General features: G+C 45.4%; 1 protein-coding gene across 28 annotated transcripts in view; it reads right to left on the minus strand.

Annotated features, from left to right (window-relative positions):
* The window catches only part of LOC110500961 (neuron navigator 3), a 390216-nt gene that overhangs the window by 12954 nt on the left and 359962 nt on the right, over positions 1–17300 (minus strand). For 5 of the 28 annotated variants that reach the window (XM_090213540.1, XM_090213541.1, XM_090213542.1 and 2 more), the window contains 11 exons: positions 16361–16384; positions 16033–16110; positions 11234–11317; positions 8119–8230; positions 7469–7590; positions 7235–7255; positions 5630–5653; positions 4957–5129; positions 4405–4494; positions 3060–3225; positions 1796–1979 (listed from right to left, as the gene is read on the minus strand). In XM_090213540.1, coding sequence (XP_090069666.1) covers positions 1796–1979; positions 3060–3225; positions 4405–4494; positions 4957–5129; positions 5630–5653; positions 7235–7255; positions 7469–7590; positions 8119–8230; positions 11234–11317; positions 16033–16110; positions 16361–16384 — 1078 coding nt within the window. The remainder of the gene's footprint in view (positions 1–1795; positions 1980–3059; positions 3226–4404; positions 4495–4956; positions 5130–5629; positions 5654–7234; positions 7256–7468; positions 7591–8118; positions 8231–11233; positions 11318–16032; positions 16111–16360; positions 16385–17300) is intronic. The other 23 variants (XM_090213539.1, XM_090213535.1, XM_090213533.1 and 20 more) reach the window with 11 other exon arrangements.

Raw genomic sequence — 17300 nt, forward strand, 5'->3', positions numbered from 1 at the left:
AAAGCAGCGTGTTGGGTAACAGTAAAGATAGGACAAAGCAGCGTGTTGGGTAACAGTAAAGATAGGACAAAGCAGCGTGTTGGGTAACAGTAAAGATCGATCAACTCAGCGTGTTGGGTAACAGTAAAGATAGGACAAAGCAGCGTGTTGGGTAACAGTAAAGATAGGACAAAGCAGCGTGTTGGGTAACAGTAAAGATCGATTAACGCAGCGTGTTGGGTAACAGTAAAGATAGATCAACGCAGAGTGTTGGGTAACAGTAAAGATAGATCAACGCAGCGTGTTGGGTAACAGTAAAGATAGATCAACGCAGCGTGTTGGGTAACAGTAAAGACTTTAATACAGTGAGTGTATCAAAGCTATTGGAGCCCCCATCCACAGAGAAGCAGTCTCAAACAATCCCCTGCGTGACACACTCCAGCTCAACTCCCTAAGAACAACTCCCTATCCTAAATGACTGGTCTCAAATGACAATGTAAACTGTTCTACTAAATCATCATCCAGGAGAATATAATGTAAACTGTTCCACTAAACCATCAGCCAGGAGAATATAATGTAAACTGTTCTACTAAATCATCATCCAGGAGAATATAATGTAAACTGTTCTACTAAATCATCATCCAGGAGAATATAATGTAAACTGTTCTACTAAATCATCATCCAGGAGAATATAATGTAAACTGTTCTACTAAATCATCATCCAGGAGAATATAATGTAAACTGTTCTACTAAATCATCATCCAGGAGAATATAATGTAAACTGTTCTACTAAATCATCATCCAGGAGAATATAATGTAAACTGTTCTACTAAATCATCATCCAGGAGAATATAATGTAAACTGTTCTACTAAATCATCATCCAGGAGAATATAATGTAAACTGTTCTACTAAATCATCAGCCAGGAGAATATAATGTAAACTGTTCTACTAAACCATCATCCAGGAGAATATAATGTAAACTGTTCTACTAAATCATCATCCAGGAGAATATAATGTAAACTGTTCTACTAAATCATCAGCCAGGAGAATATAATGTAAACTGTTCTACTAAATCATCATCCAGGAGAATATAATGTAAACTGTTCTACTAAATCATCATCCAGGAGAATATAATGTAAACTGTTCCACTAAACCATCAGCCAGGAGAATATAATGTAAACTGTTCTACTAAATCATCATCCAGGAGAATATAATGTAAACTGTTCTACTAAACCATCATCCAGGAGAATATAATGTAAACTGTTCTACTAAATCATCAGCCAGGAGAATATAATGTAAACTGTTCTACTGAGTTGTAGAGTCACGGGGCTGTGGTGAATCACCTGACATGATGGTGTCTGTCATGTTGTAGAGTCATGGGGCTGTGGTGAATCACCTGACATGATGGTGTCTGTCATGTAGAGTCAAGGGGCTGTGGTGGATCACCTGACATGATGGTGTCTGTCATGTTGTAGAGTCAAGGGGCTGTGGTGGATCACCTGACATGATGGTGTCTGTCATGTAGAGTCATGGGGCTGTGGTGGATCACCTGACATGATGGTGTCTGTCATGTAGAGTCATGGGGCTGTGGTGAATCACCTGACATGATGGTGTCTGTCATGTTGTAGAGTCATGGGGCTGTGGTGTATCACCTGACATGATGGTGTCTGTCATGTTGTAGAGTCATGGGGCTGTGGTGTATCACCTGACATGATGGTGTCTGTCATGTTGTAGAGTCACAGGGTTATGGTGGGTCACCATATGTTGAGGTTGATGTTGAGGTTGTTGACAGACAGGCTCAAAGCTGTGGCTCACCTGACATGATGGTGTCTGTGATATTGAGGTTGTTGAGGGACAGGCCCAGAGATTGGCGCGAGGAGGACGAGGATGTGCTGGAGGTCTCAGAGGGCGGCCGGCCCATCTTGGCTGGCGTGGCGGCTGGCGTGGTGCCTCCCGTCTTGAGCCGGTCATTTTCCGCTTTCAGCAGCTCGATCTCATTCTGCCCAATGACAGAGAATAAGCATCAGGAGGATACTCTAAATGACACGGTCGTTGTTTCCTGACAGATGCTTTTCTAAACCATAGAAACAGAATTACCAGAATGAACATTCCCATTCAAGTCAATGTTCTGTGATGGGTGGACCAGCAACCGTGTTGAGTGTCCTGTCTAGTAATTAATCTTTCTATGTTTATAACTCATCATGTAGGCCTATGCCACCTGTTGGGAGACAATGACGTCACCAGAAATGGACGCTTTTAGAGAGCAATCCAGAAACTGAGCCCAACCAGATGTAAAATAAAGTCATTCTACTGAGAGGTAAGCCGATTAGAAGAATATGGAAATGTCCTTGCATTCAGACTGCCCATAGTTATCATTGTGGATCAGTATTAGCGTCATTGTTAGCTGAGAGAGCCCCTTTAATCTCAACAGAGCTCTTTGTACTGGGCTTTTCACAAATCTAAATCCCAGATTAAAGGCCTGGGTAGATTATCTACACATCTGAGGAGAGAGCGCTGACTTCTCCAGTTGTTGCCATTTTGTCATGGGAGGTGGCATCAACGGCCAAGCCACTTTCCCTCCCGGTCTTTGTCACGAGATGCATTGTCATTGCTCTACCAGAAAGGTGATTGGGTGTATGGCACGGCCAGCCCCACTGACAGATAAACCTAATTAGTGATCTGAGTGGTTATATTGTAAGTTGACCACGGTGCCATCGCGGCTTGTTGGCTTCCCCCTGAACCCCCTGACCACCCCAGTCACTCCTGGCATGGCATCAAAGAGCCAGAACAATCCCCAAACACTGCATTAGCTCCCCAACTGCACACGGCCCACTGGCCCCTGGGAAACAGGTCTCTCTGGGTGCAACCCAATAATGTCTCCTCATTATTTTTTATTTTTTTTAAAGCATAAACAATATACATACAGATAAAACAACAGATAAGAAATGGACTGGATTAGTGTTAAACAAACAACAATATAAGGCTATATGTACAATTAGTGATTTGATATATAAATCAGTGCTAATTCACATTGGTGGGTCCCCCATGGTTTGGGTTGTGCATTCGTTTAGCAGGCTACCTGGTTCCTCACCTGCATACGGTTCATGGCCTCTCGGATCTGGTCCAGGTGGTGGGCGGAGCTAAGAGCCTCCAGGCGGATGTCTGTCAGCTTCAGTTCCTTCTCCCTCAGCTCGTTCTTCAGCTGCAGGATGATCTCCGCCTCCGCCTCCGTGCACTCACACAGCCTGAAAGGGGTCACACAGGGGTCACAGGGCTAGAAATACTACAAACAGGGATAGTTACACATACAGGCTAGAAATACTACAAACAGGAGTAGTTACACATTCAGGGCTAGAAATACTACAAACAGGAGTAGTTACACATACAGGCTAGAAATACTACAAACAGGGATAGTTACACATACAGGCTAGAAATACTACAAACAGGGATAGTTACACATACAGGCTAGAAATACTACAAACAGGGATAGTTACACATACAGGCTAGAAATACTACAAACAGGTATAGTTACACATACAGTACAGGCATGGGGAGCGTCCACCGAGGGAACCTCAACCCCCGAGGGAGAGAACTCGGCTGAACAGTCAAACCAAAGAGGATCCATTGGAGTCAGTAGGAAACCGTTATGGCAGACATACTTAGAAAACACACAAACACATAGGTGGTACGGGGTCACACAGGGATCAGGTGAGCATTGGGGATGAGTGAATCCTCCATCATAGAAATTGTCCATCTGGCATGCCAAGCAAAGACAAAGATGGTGTCTGTCTACAGTTCCAGTGTTGCTACTACTGCTACCATGTACGTCATTCACTACTATCAAACTCTGCAGGTCACAGCTGAGTTTACGATCTGAAATGGGGAAATTGACTTCAAAACCCACACCATGAGCATCACCCTCCGCGGCTAGGAAAGCCTGTCAGGGACCCTCCAAAGAAGTGAGGGCAAACCAACTAGCCAGCTGGCCCACACACAGCAGATGTGAATGAAACTAGCATGCTTCTGGCAAATGCATGGCCAGCCGAGGATATTAGCAAGATGGAGGAGCCTTCTGTACATGGCCAATTCACCAGCAGTATCAGTAAGCACGGAAATATAATATAATCTCCCATGACTGCTACAAGTGATTTTAATATTTGTGTACGCGGCTCACATTCTGGTGCATTATATTTTTGCGTTGTGGCATGATTGGGGCCCTTTGTGAGAGAAAGGTTACGTCCCAAAGAGCACCCTATTCCCTACATAGTGCACTACGTTTGACCAGAGCCCTATGGGTCCTAGAGTGTACAATATAGGGACTAACGTGCCATTTGGGAGCCACCCAAAGATAAAAGCAGGCTGAGTTAAGATGATGAAAGCACTTCACACCCCCAACAGCGTGCCAGCCACACACTGCCTGTTACCGAGATCTGTGCTTGTAGACCACATGACCGTTTAGCCTTCTCTTTGACATCCAAATGGGGAGGGGCTTGCTATCACAAACGCACTTGTTACTGGACAGATAGACATATGGAATGGAGAAACAAGGTGAACAAGAAGAGACTGGGTGAATTCAGAAGAAAAACAACATTTGTGCCGAGACGTGGACGCTGAAGTATGTGTTGTATGTAGATTGGGATGTAGCCTGTGTGTAATAATAATGATGAGGTGGGTGATTATATTTGTCCTGTTTCACACATGTACCAGTGTGTATTCATACATGTGTTAATGAGAAATGTGTTTTTTGCATATCCCAACTCCCCCCGAGACATCCTCGGGGGGTAGGGTCACATCCAGGGTCAGCCATTATCAACAGTGACCCTGGGGCAATTAGGGTTAAGTGCCTTGCACAAGGGACAATAGACAGATTCTTCACCTTGTCGGCTCGCGGATTTGAACTAGCGAACTTTCGATTACTGGCCCAACGCTCTTACCGCTAGGCTATCTGCCATGTGTGTATATTACAGTATACTCACTCTGTGGTAGAGGCTGAGGAGAGTAGTGTTGGGAAGCTGTCCTGTCTGTTAGCATGCTGTAGCTTTGGCGAGGACGGCAGCGATGAGTCCGTCATCTCTTCAATGTCGTCGTGGGGAGACTGAGGCTTGTTGCCCTTCTTCTTACTGAAGGCCTGCTTGAACGAGCTCCGCAACTGCAAGAGAAACACCAAAACGTCAACATCGCCCATCTCTCCAACTGAACGGTGATAATTTCCTGTCGGGTCAGTGCTGTTCTTAGGAAACAGTCACCATCAGAGAGAGGGAACGCAAGGCAACTCAACCAAGGGCAAGAGAGGGATCCAATCAAGGGCGACTGTATGGAGGAGGAATGAGGAATGCAGGGAGGAGCCAGACTGTATGGAGGAGGAATGAGGAATGCAGGGGAGGAGCCAGACTGGAGGAATGAGGAATGCAGGGAGGAGCCAGACTGTATGGAGGAGGAATGAGGAATGCAGGGGAGGAGCCAGACTTTTTAAGGTCCTGGAACTAGAAACAAACAGGCAGTCAAAATGGAGGAAGAGGAGAGGGGGGCTGTTTCCATGCCAAACAGTTGTAGAAGGGGAAAACATTGAAGAACTGAGGAGGAAAGGAGAGGAGGAAGAGGAGGAGGTCACCACAGCATACGGACAGTAGACGCCTCATTACAACTAACCTGTGCTGGGATGGAATCAGCCACCTGAGGATAGAACAATCACTACTGTTACCACAAGAACACGCCGCTCCACTGACCCACACATCATCACTACTGTATTACCGCTAGGGCCACCATTATCTTTAAAGGGGCAATCTGAGATTGGTACATCCATTTTTTTACTTTCAAATTAATGATATATATATATATATATATATATATATATATTGATTTTTGAAGAATATAGCTTAATGAGCTTTGTTCAACTGTCATACCCCAAAAGACCTCCCATGCCACTTTAAAACTCCATTTAACTGGCAACTAGTTCCTGAGGAACTAGTTTGCATTGTGGCACTCAGAGCTGAGCTGCCTCATATCTCTCCCTTGTTTGGAGGAGGAGTCCTAGCACAATCACATCATTTTCAGTGTGACTGCAGCCTTTCCCCCCCCATGTCAAAGAACATCTGGAGCCACAATGGAGCCGGCAGAAGGAGACATTTTGTTTCCTGTACAAGTTGAAGAATGGATCCAGGGAGGGGAAACTGCACTTGATGTTTGTGTGTGTGTGTGTGTGTGTGTGTGTGTGCGCCCATGTCCCGCTCCCTGCTGTTAGTGATGCCCTCTTCAGCCAGATCACAGGCACTTCATTAACCTCTGAGCCACACACTCCCAGTGTTTCAGGCCACAGTGGCACAGAGGCAGATTTTATATGCAAATTAATATGAATAGCTGCATAAATAAGCAGCAGATTTTTATTTATGAGCGTGGGTTGAGCTTTTCTCTGGCTCAGAGTCTGGGAAGGATTGGGAAAGAATTGAGCAGGTGTAAAGATGCTGGACATACTCCTTGACGAACATCTAGCCGTTCATCATGGTCTGTTTCCCAGAAGAGATAGTATGGAGGTCAGATTGTATACTCCTCAAGTGGGGTTGTCTTCTGTACTGAATCTTATTATAAGAATGTATGAGTAATTATTGAATGTAATGAAGAATTATTCAGAGGAGAGGGTCCTCGCAAAATAGTAGTCATTACCCAGCAGGAAACTGTATTACCGGCAGAAAAACACAGGGTAGAGGGAGGATTTACAAAAACGGGGATTTTGAATGAATGCGTTTCTCAAATAGGGTGTGTAATATTTTCTCCATGGGAGGCAGAAGTGTAACTGCACACAGAAGGAGAGGGGAAAGAAGCGTAATATTACAAGGAGAGATGGACTGTACGCTTAATCAAGTGGTACACTGACTGGGGGACTTCAGGCAACAAAGTGGGACAGCACTGATTCATTCTTAAATAAGTATCTGTCCTTTTCGGGTATATGGACCACATTAGGCACTATTTGAAATAGTGAATTAAGCCTTTATTTGGTATTATTAACAGATTTTATTAGGCTTTTATTTAGTGTTTTCTTCTTTACACATGAATGAGTACTGGAAACACTGAATGAAGGACTAACGACTGGCTGATACTATAGAATAAAGGTCCTATTTATCTACTTATATACACACAATTATACACTTAGGAAATGAGTGCCCATTGTGTGATCCTTGTACAAAAGTGTTACCCTTCTTTATCTCAAAGTCATTCACTCTGTCATAGACATGCGAGGATGGGGGGTTTCATATTCACCTTGTTGCCTCTCTCTTTTCCCTGGCAGAGGGTTAGGGTTAGGGAGAGCGTGAGAAAAGGGAGTGGAATTACAAGTCACAGTTATGACAATGTATGACTTCTCAGTAGAAAGGAGTGTGAGACTGGCATGGTTTAGATGGTTCAGAGGTTAGAGTGAAGTGCACTGCATGGAGACGTCTATACGAGCCAAGAAACCCTCCTCCTCTCGTGGGATTTCTTCACTCACTAACTTACCCAGCTCTTCTTCTTCTTCTTCTTGTCCTCTAGGTCTTTGGCGCTGCCCAGGGACGAGTGACTGGCTGCACTGTTGATGCTGGACATGCTCTCCGACGAGTGTTGCCGCCTAATCCGCAGGTCTGGAAGCACAAGACAACACGCTTTTTTAGTACCTACCCAGTCTAACCCCCAAGCGCCAGGTGTTTGAGATCAACTTTCAAAGAGGGTGAACTTTCTAGAGTGGTGTATGGCTGCTCTGAACATTCTAGAGTGGTGTATGGCTGCTCGGAACATTCTAGAGGGGTGTATGGCTGCTCTGAACATTCTAGAGGGGTGTATGGCTGCTCTGGACATTCTAGAGTGGTGTATGGCTGCTCTGAACATTCTAGAGTGGTGTATGGCTGCTCTGAACTTTCTAGAGTGGTGCATGTCTGCTCTGAACATTCTAGAGTGGTGTATGTCTGCTCTGAACATTCTAGAGTGGTGTATGTCTGCTCTGAACATTCTAGAGTGGTGTATGTCTGCTCGGAACATTCTAGAGTGGTGTATGGCTGCTCTCATGAGTAAAGAGGGACAGAGTTTGAAATGTGTGGGTCGATCAAGAGGAAGAGGTGCGGTTCTTGCCCACACTAAAGCGCATATGGAGGGTTCTCCTCTGGCGGCGCTACCTTTGTGTAGGTGGTCGGGGCCGTTGAGGGCCACTTGGATGGCTGTCTGGGCGTCTGTGTTCTGGGCTTTCAGCGCCTCGATGGTCTCTCTCAGCTCAGCCAGCTCCGACTCCTGAGGGAAGAGAAGCAGCGCCACAGATCAACCTCCACAGCACCACCACACCACAGACAATACCAACCTCCACAGCACCACCACACCACAGACCATACCAACCTCCACAGCACCACCACACCACAGACCATACCAACCTCCACACCACAGACCATACCAACCTCCACACCACAGACCATACCAACCTCCACACCACAGACCATACCAACCTCCACACCACAGACCATACCAACCTCCACAGCACCACCACACCACAGACAAAACCAACCTCCACAGCACCACCACACCACAGACAATACCAACCTGCACAGCACCACCACACCACAGACAATACCAACCTGCACAGCACCACCACACCACAGACAATACCAAACTTCACAGCACCACCACACCACAGACCATACCAACCTCCACACCACAGACCATACCAACCTCCACACCACAGACCATACCAACCTCCACACCACAGACCATACCAACCTCCACACCACAGACCATACCAACCTCCACACCACAGACCATACCAACCTCCACACCACAGACCATACCAACCTCCACACCACAGACCATACCAACCTCCACAGCACCACCACACCACAGACAAAACCAACCTCCACAGCACCACCACACCACAGACAATACCAACCTGCACAGCACCACCACACCACAGACAATACCAAACTTCACAGCACCACACCACAGACCATACCAATCTTCACAGCACCACCACACCACAGACCATACCAATCTTCACAGCACCACCACACCACAGACAATACCAACCTCCACAGCACAGACCATACCAACCTCCACAGCACCACCACACCACAGACAAAACCAACCTGCACAGCACCACCACACCACAGACAATACCAAACTTCACAGCACCACCACACCACAGACCATACCAACCTCCACAGCACCACAGACCACAGACCATGCCAATCTTCACAGCACCACCACACCACAGACAATACCAAACTTCACAGCACCACCACACCACAGACCATACCAATCTTCACAGCACCACCACACCACAGACAATACCAAACTTCACAGCACCACCACACCACAGACCATACCAACCTCCACAGCACCACCACACCAATCTCCACAGCACCACCACACCACAGACCATACCAACCTCCACAGCACCACCACACCATACTCATCTCCACAGCACCATCACACCACAGACCATACCAATCTCCACAGCACCACCACACCACAGACCATACCAACCTCCACCACACCACAGACAATACCAACCTCCACCACACCACAGACAATACCAACCTCCACACCACAGACCATACCAACCTCCACAGCACCACCACACCACAGACAATACCAACCTCCACACCACAGACCATACCAACCTCCACAGCACCACCACACCATACTAATCTCCACAGCACCACCACACCACAGACCATACCAATCTCCACAGCACCACAGACCATACCAATCTCCACAGCACCACCACACCACAGACAATACCAACCTGCACAATTGAAAACAATGGCAGAATGTGCTTGATTATAGATATACTGCAGAAACACCATTTGGAGTCCCCAAAAAATAACAAATGTGCTTTAGGTGGATCTTGAATAGACATTTTTGTTCACTAATCCTGTTGAAAGAGAAACATCTTGATTTCTGCCTCTAAGTCTCTAATGATCTACCCTTCATTTCGGCCAGGGTCACTATTCTCTCAATTCTCAATCCAAAACTCAATGACAGTCGTACGATAACTCAGTCAAATATTCCTGCCTCAGAAGCACACAGAGATAGGCCATAAGCAGGTTTAAGAAGATAAGGTTTGGCAATAGAGTTTTACCCTCCGCCCCACCTGCTTGGATAAAACCTACACGGCTCCTCTCTATTAAACCCACATGATTAGATATAAGGCAACAGCGCTCCAATTCCCCCAAAACCATTGTGGGCTTGTGATAGGGTTTCAGTCTTAATTAAAAGTTGGGAGGGCGCAGGCGGCTTGCTTAACAAAGACGTCCCTCTAGAATCTCTGGTTTAATTTATCCAGGATTAGGGCTGCCACAGCTCGTCACTGTTATGAGTAGGGTTTCCACGAGCGGGCGGACAGGCGGAAACGCTCACGTTTCATCACAGAGACGGCTTTACATTTACAACACATGCACCATTCTTTCACTGATCCTGGTTTTAGAGCTGGATGACGTTACCCTATCTGGGTTCTTCTCCCAGACCCTAATCCCACTCAACCGCTGCCAATTACGAACCGTAACAAACACTTCTGTCATCTCTAATGTGGTCTGACATCTGTCTATGAGTATAGCATCATCCAGTACACGCCCCTGAAGAAATAACTCTGCAGAGTATGGAGCGAAACCAATGTCCTGGATTAGGATACATGTGTGACAAGTTACATCTTCAAGTAAGAGGGGAAAAGGTCCCACACTAAACTTAAAGGAAAAACCACCCAAAAACTATCTTTTGGGATTTGTTTCATTAGTCCATTGTTGACATAGTCCCAAAATGTTTTGCTTGTCAGCAATAAAGTTGTGAAGATAGTTAACTTTAAAAATACAGAAACCATCCCCGCATCATGAGTTTTACATCATATGACAATGGACTAATGAAACAGATACCAAAAGACAGTTTTTTGGGTGGAATTGTACTTTAACATAGCGTCTACTGTAATGAAGCCTTCAACAAGAGGTCTATACAGAAATCATTCATAAGACAAAGTTATGCTGTATAAAGTGTGGTGAATGTGCCATGGGCACGACACAGGATGATTCTAAATGACTTAGGGTATGTTATGTAGTGTTTATGAAGACCTTATGAATGCTCTATAACACTTCTATAAGTTACTGTTATTGTAAAGTGTAAAGGACCATGGACTAACAGTGATGTGCACAAACAGGCAGACTTCTCAGAGACTCTGAAACACTAAAGCCACGACTTCATACATGAGAAGGTATCTGGTAGCGGTGGGACGCAGCGACAGAAAGAGGCACGTACCTTTTGCTCAGCTGTCATGGTGAGGCTCGTTAGGCGACAGGTCATGTTCCCCAGGCTCTTCTCAAAGGCTGCCACCAGGTGAGCCTGCCAACACAGAGGTCAGAGTTCAACACCGACAACAAAAGCACTGGACGGGTCATTAAAGTAGGCATGAAGAGACAGCGTTACATTTGCACATTTTCTGTCACATTTTCCTGAAGTCCTATAAATATATAATTCTCTGTGGGTGGAACAACCTTTTCACCAGGTGGATTCAAGATGATCCACAAACACACATTGAGCACACAGTGTGGAAAATCCATTGTTAGATAGCCACTTAAACATATAGGAGAAGAATCGATGCGACCTGAGGGTGTAGGCTATTTCTCTCTCTCGCCCTCTTCATGTTCCCTCGTGTTTCTCATGAGTCACCCCTCTCCCCAGGAACCCTCAGCTCTGATAGACTGAGTCAAGTCATCCCTCTGTTGAACCACCAGCGCTGACTGACTGGCTGGACGATCATGTTTATTTCTGTATCTGAACCAACACACTAGGAACATTCCCACTAGTTACAGCTTGCACTTTACCATGGCAACGCGGAGCCTGCTGCATGCTACCCACTCCCCCACTGTTCCAGGGTGAGGGCTTTGATGTTATGGACTGGAAGTTAAAACATGAGGTCCAAAGAAGACATGACATACAGAACTTGTGCTACAGAAGAAGTGGGAGCTACACCACGTCTGCTCTTCTGAAAGCTGTGAACCTTCACTTTCTCTGAAGACAACAGCAGCAGCGACAACATCCATGATTAGGACTGATTTTCACAGCCAACTGGTGATTTGAACGTGCACAAAAACACAGCTGAACCCAGACCTAAAGCAAAGTGAAAAGTGGGCATATCTTCTTGTACACAGGTCAGGGAAGGTTTAGCATTGCTTTAACGGCGCCCGAGTTATTTTTTCACCTGAAGAAACACCGGCGACAAACTGAAGGGTGCCAAATGTTTAGCAGCATGACACCATCTGCTGCACTGAGCCTGATGGAAGTAAAGCTCCATGAAAATAGGATGGCACTGTGAGGGATAGTGTGTGTGTGTGTGTGTGTGTGTGTGTGTGGTGATAAGTCCTCACCTAGAAAATACAAGAATAGTAATTGTGTGTGTGCATGTGTGTGACAGAGAGAGGAACAGACAGAACAGTGTGAGCTCACACCCACGCAACTCCACAGCATGGAGCCTCAGACACCTGTCAGGACCAGTGAGTCACACAGAGCCAGGCAGCGTGCCCACAGATAAGTAAATCTCAGCCCAACAGGGCGGAGGAGTAGCCACACAGTAATCACAGTCCTACACCAATAAGCCAACACCACCATAATGGTCCTCTTCTCTCCTCTCTGGCTGAATTGCATTTAACCTTTGCAAAATGTCATCCATCCAATCCCATCAGCCCCCTCCATCATGTGACATACACCCACCGCGGCTGCCCACCTGTCCGCCCTGTGGGTAGGGCTGTGAAGCTGTCCACGCATCCCGTGGCTGGCCTTTGGCCTTGCAACCCCTGCCCTGGGGCCTCTGTTGGGAGCCGGGGTAGTGGTTGAGGGGTGGCCAGACCAGCGAACCGGCCAGAGAGCTGCCCCTACTACTACTGCTGCTGCCCAGTGTCGACGCCATCCTCAGAGCCCTCTCTGCTCTACCCATCCACACTCACTCACACACACCAGCATGACTACTGTAGAACAAGCCAGCACAGACGGCTAGATATACTAATTCCCAAATCCCCAGAGAGAAAGGGACAAAAAGAGGTAGAGGGGAGGGGATAAGAAAGAGGGAGGGCAATCTAGAGAGGAGAGAAAGGAGTGAGAGAGGGAAAGGAAACAGAGAGAGTGACGGAAGGTGAAGGAAGGAGAATTAGGGTAAGGTAGGTAGGTAAGTAGAGTGCAGAGATATAAACCCACCTCTTAAACCCACTTTAATGACAGCCAAGGCAAGGAATGGAATCTCTTCTGAGGAGAAAATATAAAACCTCACAGTACAATACCAAGACGCTTCTACATCGTTCTTTTTAATCCTTTTTCCAGGATGCTGGGTTTTCCTCATTGGGCTTTGTTCTAATCAAAGAAAACCCAAACAAACATGAAATAGATTGACGTGGACGTGGGAGAGCTTCTCTAACCATATGTGACTACACACATACAACTGTGTGCCTGATGTGGCGGCCATTTTAGCTACAAATCAGGCCAGACTGACCTGCTAGGACCATGCTGAAGGTGACACAACAAATAGTCCTTTATTAAAAATATTCCTTATTCCAAAAAGGTCAAAATATTCATTTCCATGTTAACATATTACAAAGGCAGTGAGCAGATACAGTAAATGAGCGTCTTATACATACAGTCCATTAGTGTCCCGTACAGCTCAGCTGCTGGAGCACAGCGCCTGCAACTCCAGGGTTGCGGGTTTGATTCCCACAGGGGACAAGTACGAAAATGTATGCACACTACTGTAAGTCGCTCTGGATAAGAGCGTCTGCTAAATGACTGAATTGTAAATGTGATTAGGGTCAATCTGCGATGACATCAATCAGCAGACACCACACTCACAGCTCTTCTCATTCGTTCAATGACAAAACAGTGCCTCTCTCTAAGTGAGATTTATATTTAAATCAGCCATTCAGGAGAACATGACTGCAAACATACAGTATGCACCTGCTGAAGATGCAGTATCTCTCCCAAACAAATCAATTACAGCACCTGAAACGCTGCCTTAATCAATGCTGCAGTGCATGTTTCAACCACTGGAGTCTCCGGAGAGAAATGTTGTTCCAATGCACAGCATGGGCCATGAAGCTTGGGTACCAGACACCATCCGGTACCAGAGAGAGTGTATGGGTCTGGTGGGGATGACGCTACTGGAACAGATTGGGATCAGGAGCCCAGGAAAGGCATGAGGTAATATATATATATATATATATTCAAGGGTTTTCTTTATTTGTACTATTTTCTACATTGTAGAATAAAACTATGAAATAACACATATGGAATCATGTAGTAACCAGATTCTTCAAAGTAGCCACCCTTTGTCTTGATGACAGCTTTGTACACTCTTGGCATGGGTGGGCATAGGTCCACCCACTGGGGAACCAGGCCCAGCTAATCAGAATGAGTTTTACCCCACAAAAGGGCTTTATTACAGACAGAAATACTCCTCAGTTTCATCAGCTGTCCGGGTGGCTGGTTTCAGACGATTCCGCAGGTGAATAAGCCAGATGTGGAGGTCCTGGGCTGGCGTGGTTACAGGTGGTCTGCGGTTGTGAGGCCGGTTGGACGTGCTGACAAATTCTCTACAACGACGTTGGAGGCAATGTATAGTAGATAAATTAACGTTCAATTCTCTGGCAACAACTCTGGTGGATATCCAAGTTTATCATTTTAAAAGGCTAAAAAGGTTTTCAGCTATGCTAACATAATTGCAAAAGGGTTTTCCTAATGATCAATTAGCCTTTTAAAATGATAAACTTGGATTAGCTAACACAACCATTGGAACAAAGGAGTGATGGTTGATGATAATGGGCCTCTGTACGCCTATGTAGATATTCCATTAAAAATCAGCCGTTTCCAGCTACAATAGTCATTTATAACATAAAAAATGTCTACACTGTATTTCTGATTAATTTGATGTTATTTTAAATGGACAAAAAAATGATTTTCTTTCAAAAACAAGGACATTTCCAAGTGACCCCAAACTTTTGAACGGTAGTATACGTGGCATTGTATTGTGTGACAAAACTGCTCATTTTAGAGTGGCCTTTTATTGTCCCCCAGCACAAGGTGCACCTGTGTAATGATTATGCTGTTTAATCAACTTCTTGATATGCCACACCTGTCAGGTGGATGGATTATCTTGGCAAAGATAATGCCCACTAACAGGTGCCCACTAACAGGGATGTAAACAGATTTGCGCAATAAATTAGAGAGAAATAAGTTATTTGTGTGTGTGGAAAATGTCTGGGATCTTTTATTTCAGCTCATGAAACATGGGACCAACACCGATGCATTTATATTTTTGTATATATATATATATATATATATATATATATATATATATATATATATATATACACACAAAGGCATCTAAAAAAAAGCTTTCTCATATATTAAACAATGCAACTTTTCTACAAAGACATCTGGGGTCTGTATGAGTCACACAGTGAACACAAAAGTTAGTTGGAAGTTACTTGGCAGTGTGGTGCCTTAGTGCCTGGAGATGTAGAACTCCTCGATCAAAGTCAGAGACCCTGGTGAAGACCCTGTCAGCCTTGCACTTGATCAGACGCTTCACGCAGGGCCCAGTACTGAGAGAGAGACAGGAACGCCCATCTCTCCACAGAGACCCGATAGGCTTTGGGTTCTCAGGGTTCTCTCTCACTCTGTATAATACACTTCCTCCCTCCAAACTGGGCCCACAAGCCCCCTCTGTCCCCCCTCTCTCTGTTTTGCTAAATCTGCATGTTCTTGCTAGGCCGCTCTATATTGCTGCCCCACATGAGACCCGCTTCGCAGGACAATTCCCGGTAAACAAGCCGCATATTCGAGCCGTGTTCGAAAAAAACAACAACCCAGACTTCAAAACATTTCATCAGAAGCTTAAGAAACCTTTGAGTCAGAGAGAGAAAGGGAATTAGTGGGTGTCTAGACTGATTTACATTCAAGGGTTTGGCAAAGGCAGAGTTTCCCCCCGAACCTCTCTGACAGGCTAGGATGCAAATGAACCACGAGGCAGACGTTTTGACTGCTCAGTGTTTGTTGAAGTAAGAGGCACTTACATTGGCAGACAGCTGAGATGTGAGGGTCGCGACCTTTTCCTGGGAGGCGTCCAGCTCTCGTCGCAGCTTCCTGATTTGCTGTTTGGGTGGGGGAAAAAAATAACAGATTACCATGACGATCACGTCTCTCCTAAAAAAACAGGACTGATTGAAAATACAACAGAGCATGCCTATCTTCCGATTCCATCTCTTTAAATGCAAATCCTAAATCTGGTGTACCAGCTGCCCTGTAAACATCCATTTGAAAACATTGATGTAAAGTCTGTCTCATTGCCACAGAATAAAAAAAATGGGGTGAATGTAAGTGTGAACGTAAGTGGGGGATTACCGTGGTATTTTGGCCTGTTTGACCCTTGATTGAAAAGAGAAGAATACAATTAACTCTATGATGCATGCTTAGTCCAAACAGAAGATATGGAGAGAGAGATATCTGTTACGATGATGACAAAGCAGCGTGTTTCCTCACGGTTAGCACTTTAAACCATTAGCCAATAAGGCATAAGGCAATCTCTCACACATAAACAACAGTACAGTCTTGGACAAATTAGCCAATAAAAGGGGAAAACGTGTACAAGCATCTAAACACATTAGGCTAGTTGTCACTTTGGTAACACTTTCCTTAAACCTGACTGGTAGAATGCATTTTAAAAAGACTCAACCATGGTTTTAACAAGTAATAAAGCATTATACCTGTGGGCTTGAACTAACGTGTTCATGTAGGGTGCAAACAGAAACAGGAAGTCATTGTAATGAAAGAAAAGCCAGTGATAACTGAATAGGGGGTGAAGTGAAACCACAGAGAAGGATATAGAGTAGGGTGTATTAATGATGTTTGTCCATGACTGTCAGCATGACGTGTGGTAAAGATCAAGTCAAAGTGCTGTTTGGTTCTATTCAAATGCCTGGTTGTTTAAAAGACTGGCCAATGACAAGCAATGCACCATAGGGTCAAAGAGATTTGACTTGGACACCAAGTCCAAGGTTATATAAACAAGTTTTATGTTCAGGTCCGCCACTGATAGACCAGAACCTGCTCGTGCTTTGATTGTTATCTTTCATTATGGAGATCTGACCGGACCAGACCAGACAGACAAACAGAGAGACTGACAGACCAGACAGACCAGAGAGACAGACTAAATAGACAAACAGAGAGACTGACCAGACAGACCAGATAGACCAGAGAGACAGACAGACCAAACCAGACAGACAAACAGAGAGACTGACCTGACGGACCAGACCGACCAGACAGACTGACCAGACAGACAGAC

This window comes from Oncorhynchus mykiss, chromosome 21, assembly GCF_057628025.1.
Source record: "Oncorhynchus mykiss isolate SJ-2025 chromosome 21, ASM5762802v1, whole genome shotgun sequence".
In the NCBI taxonomy this organism is placed as follows: domain Eukaryota; kingdom Metazoa; phylum Chordata; class Actinopteri; order Salmoniformes; family Salmonidae; genus Oncorhynchus; species Oncorhynchus mykiss.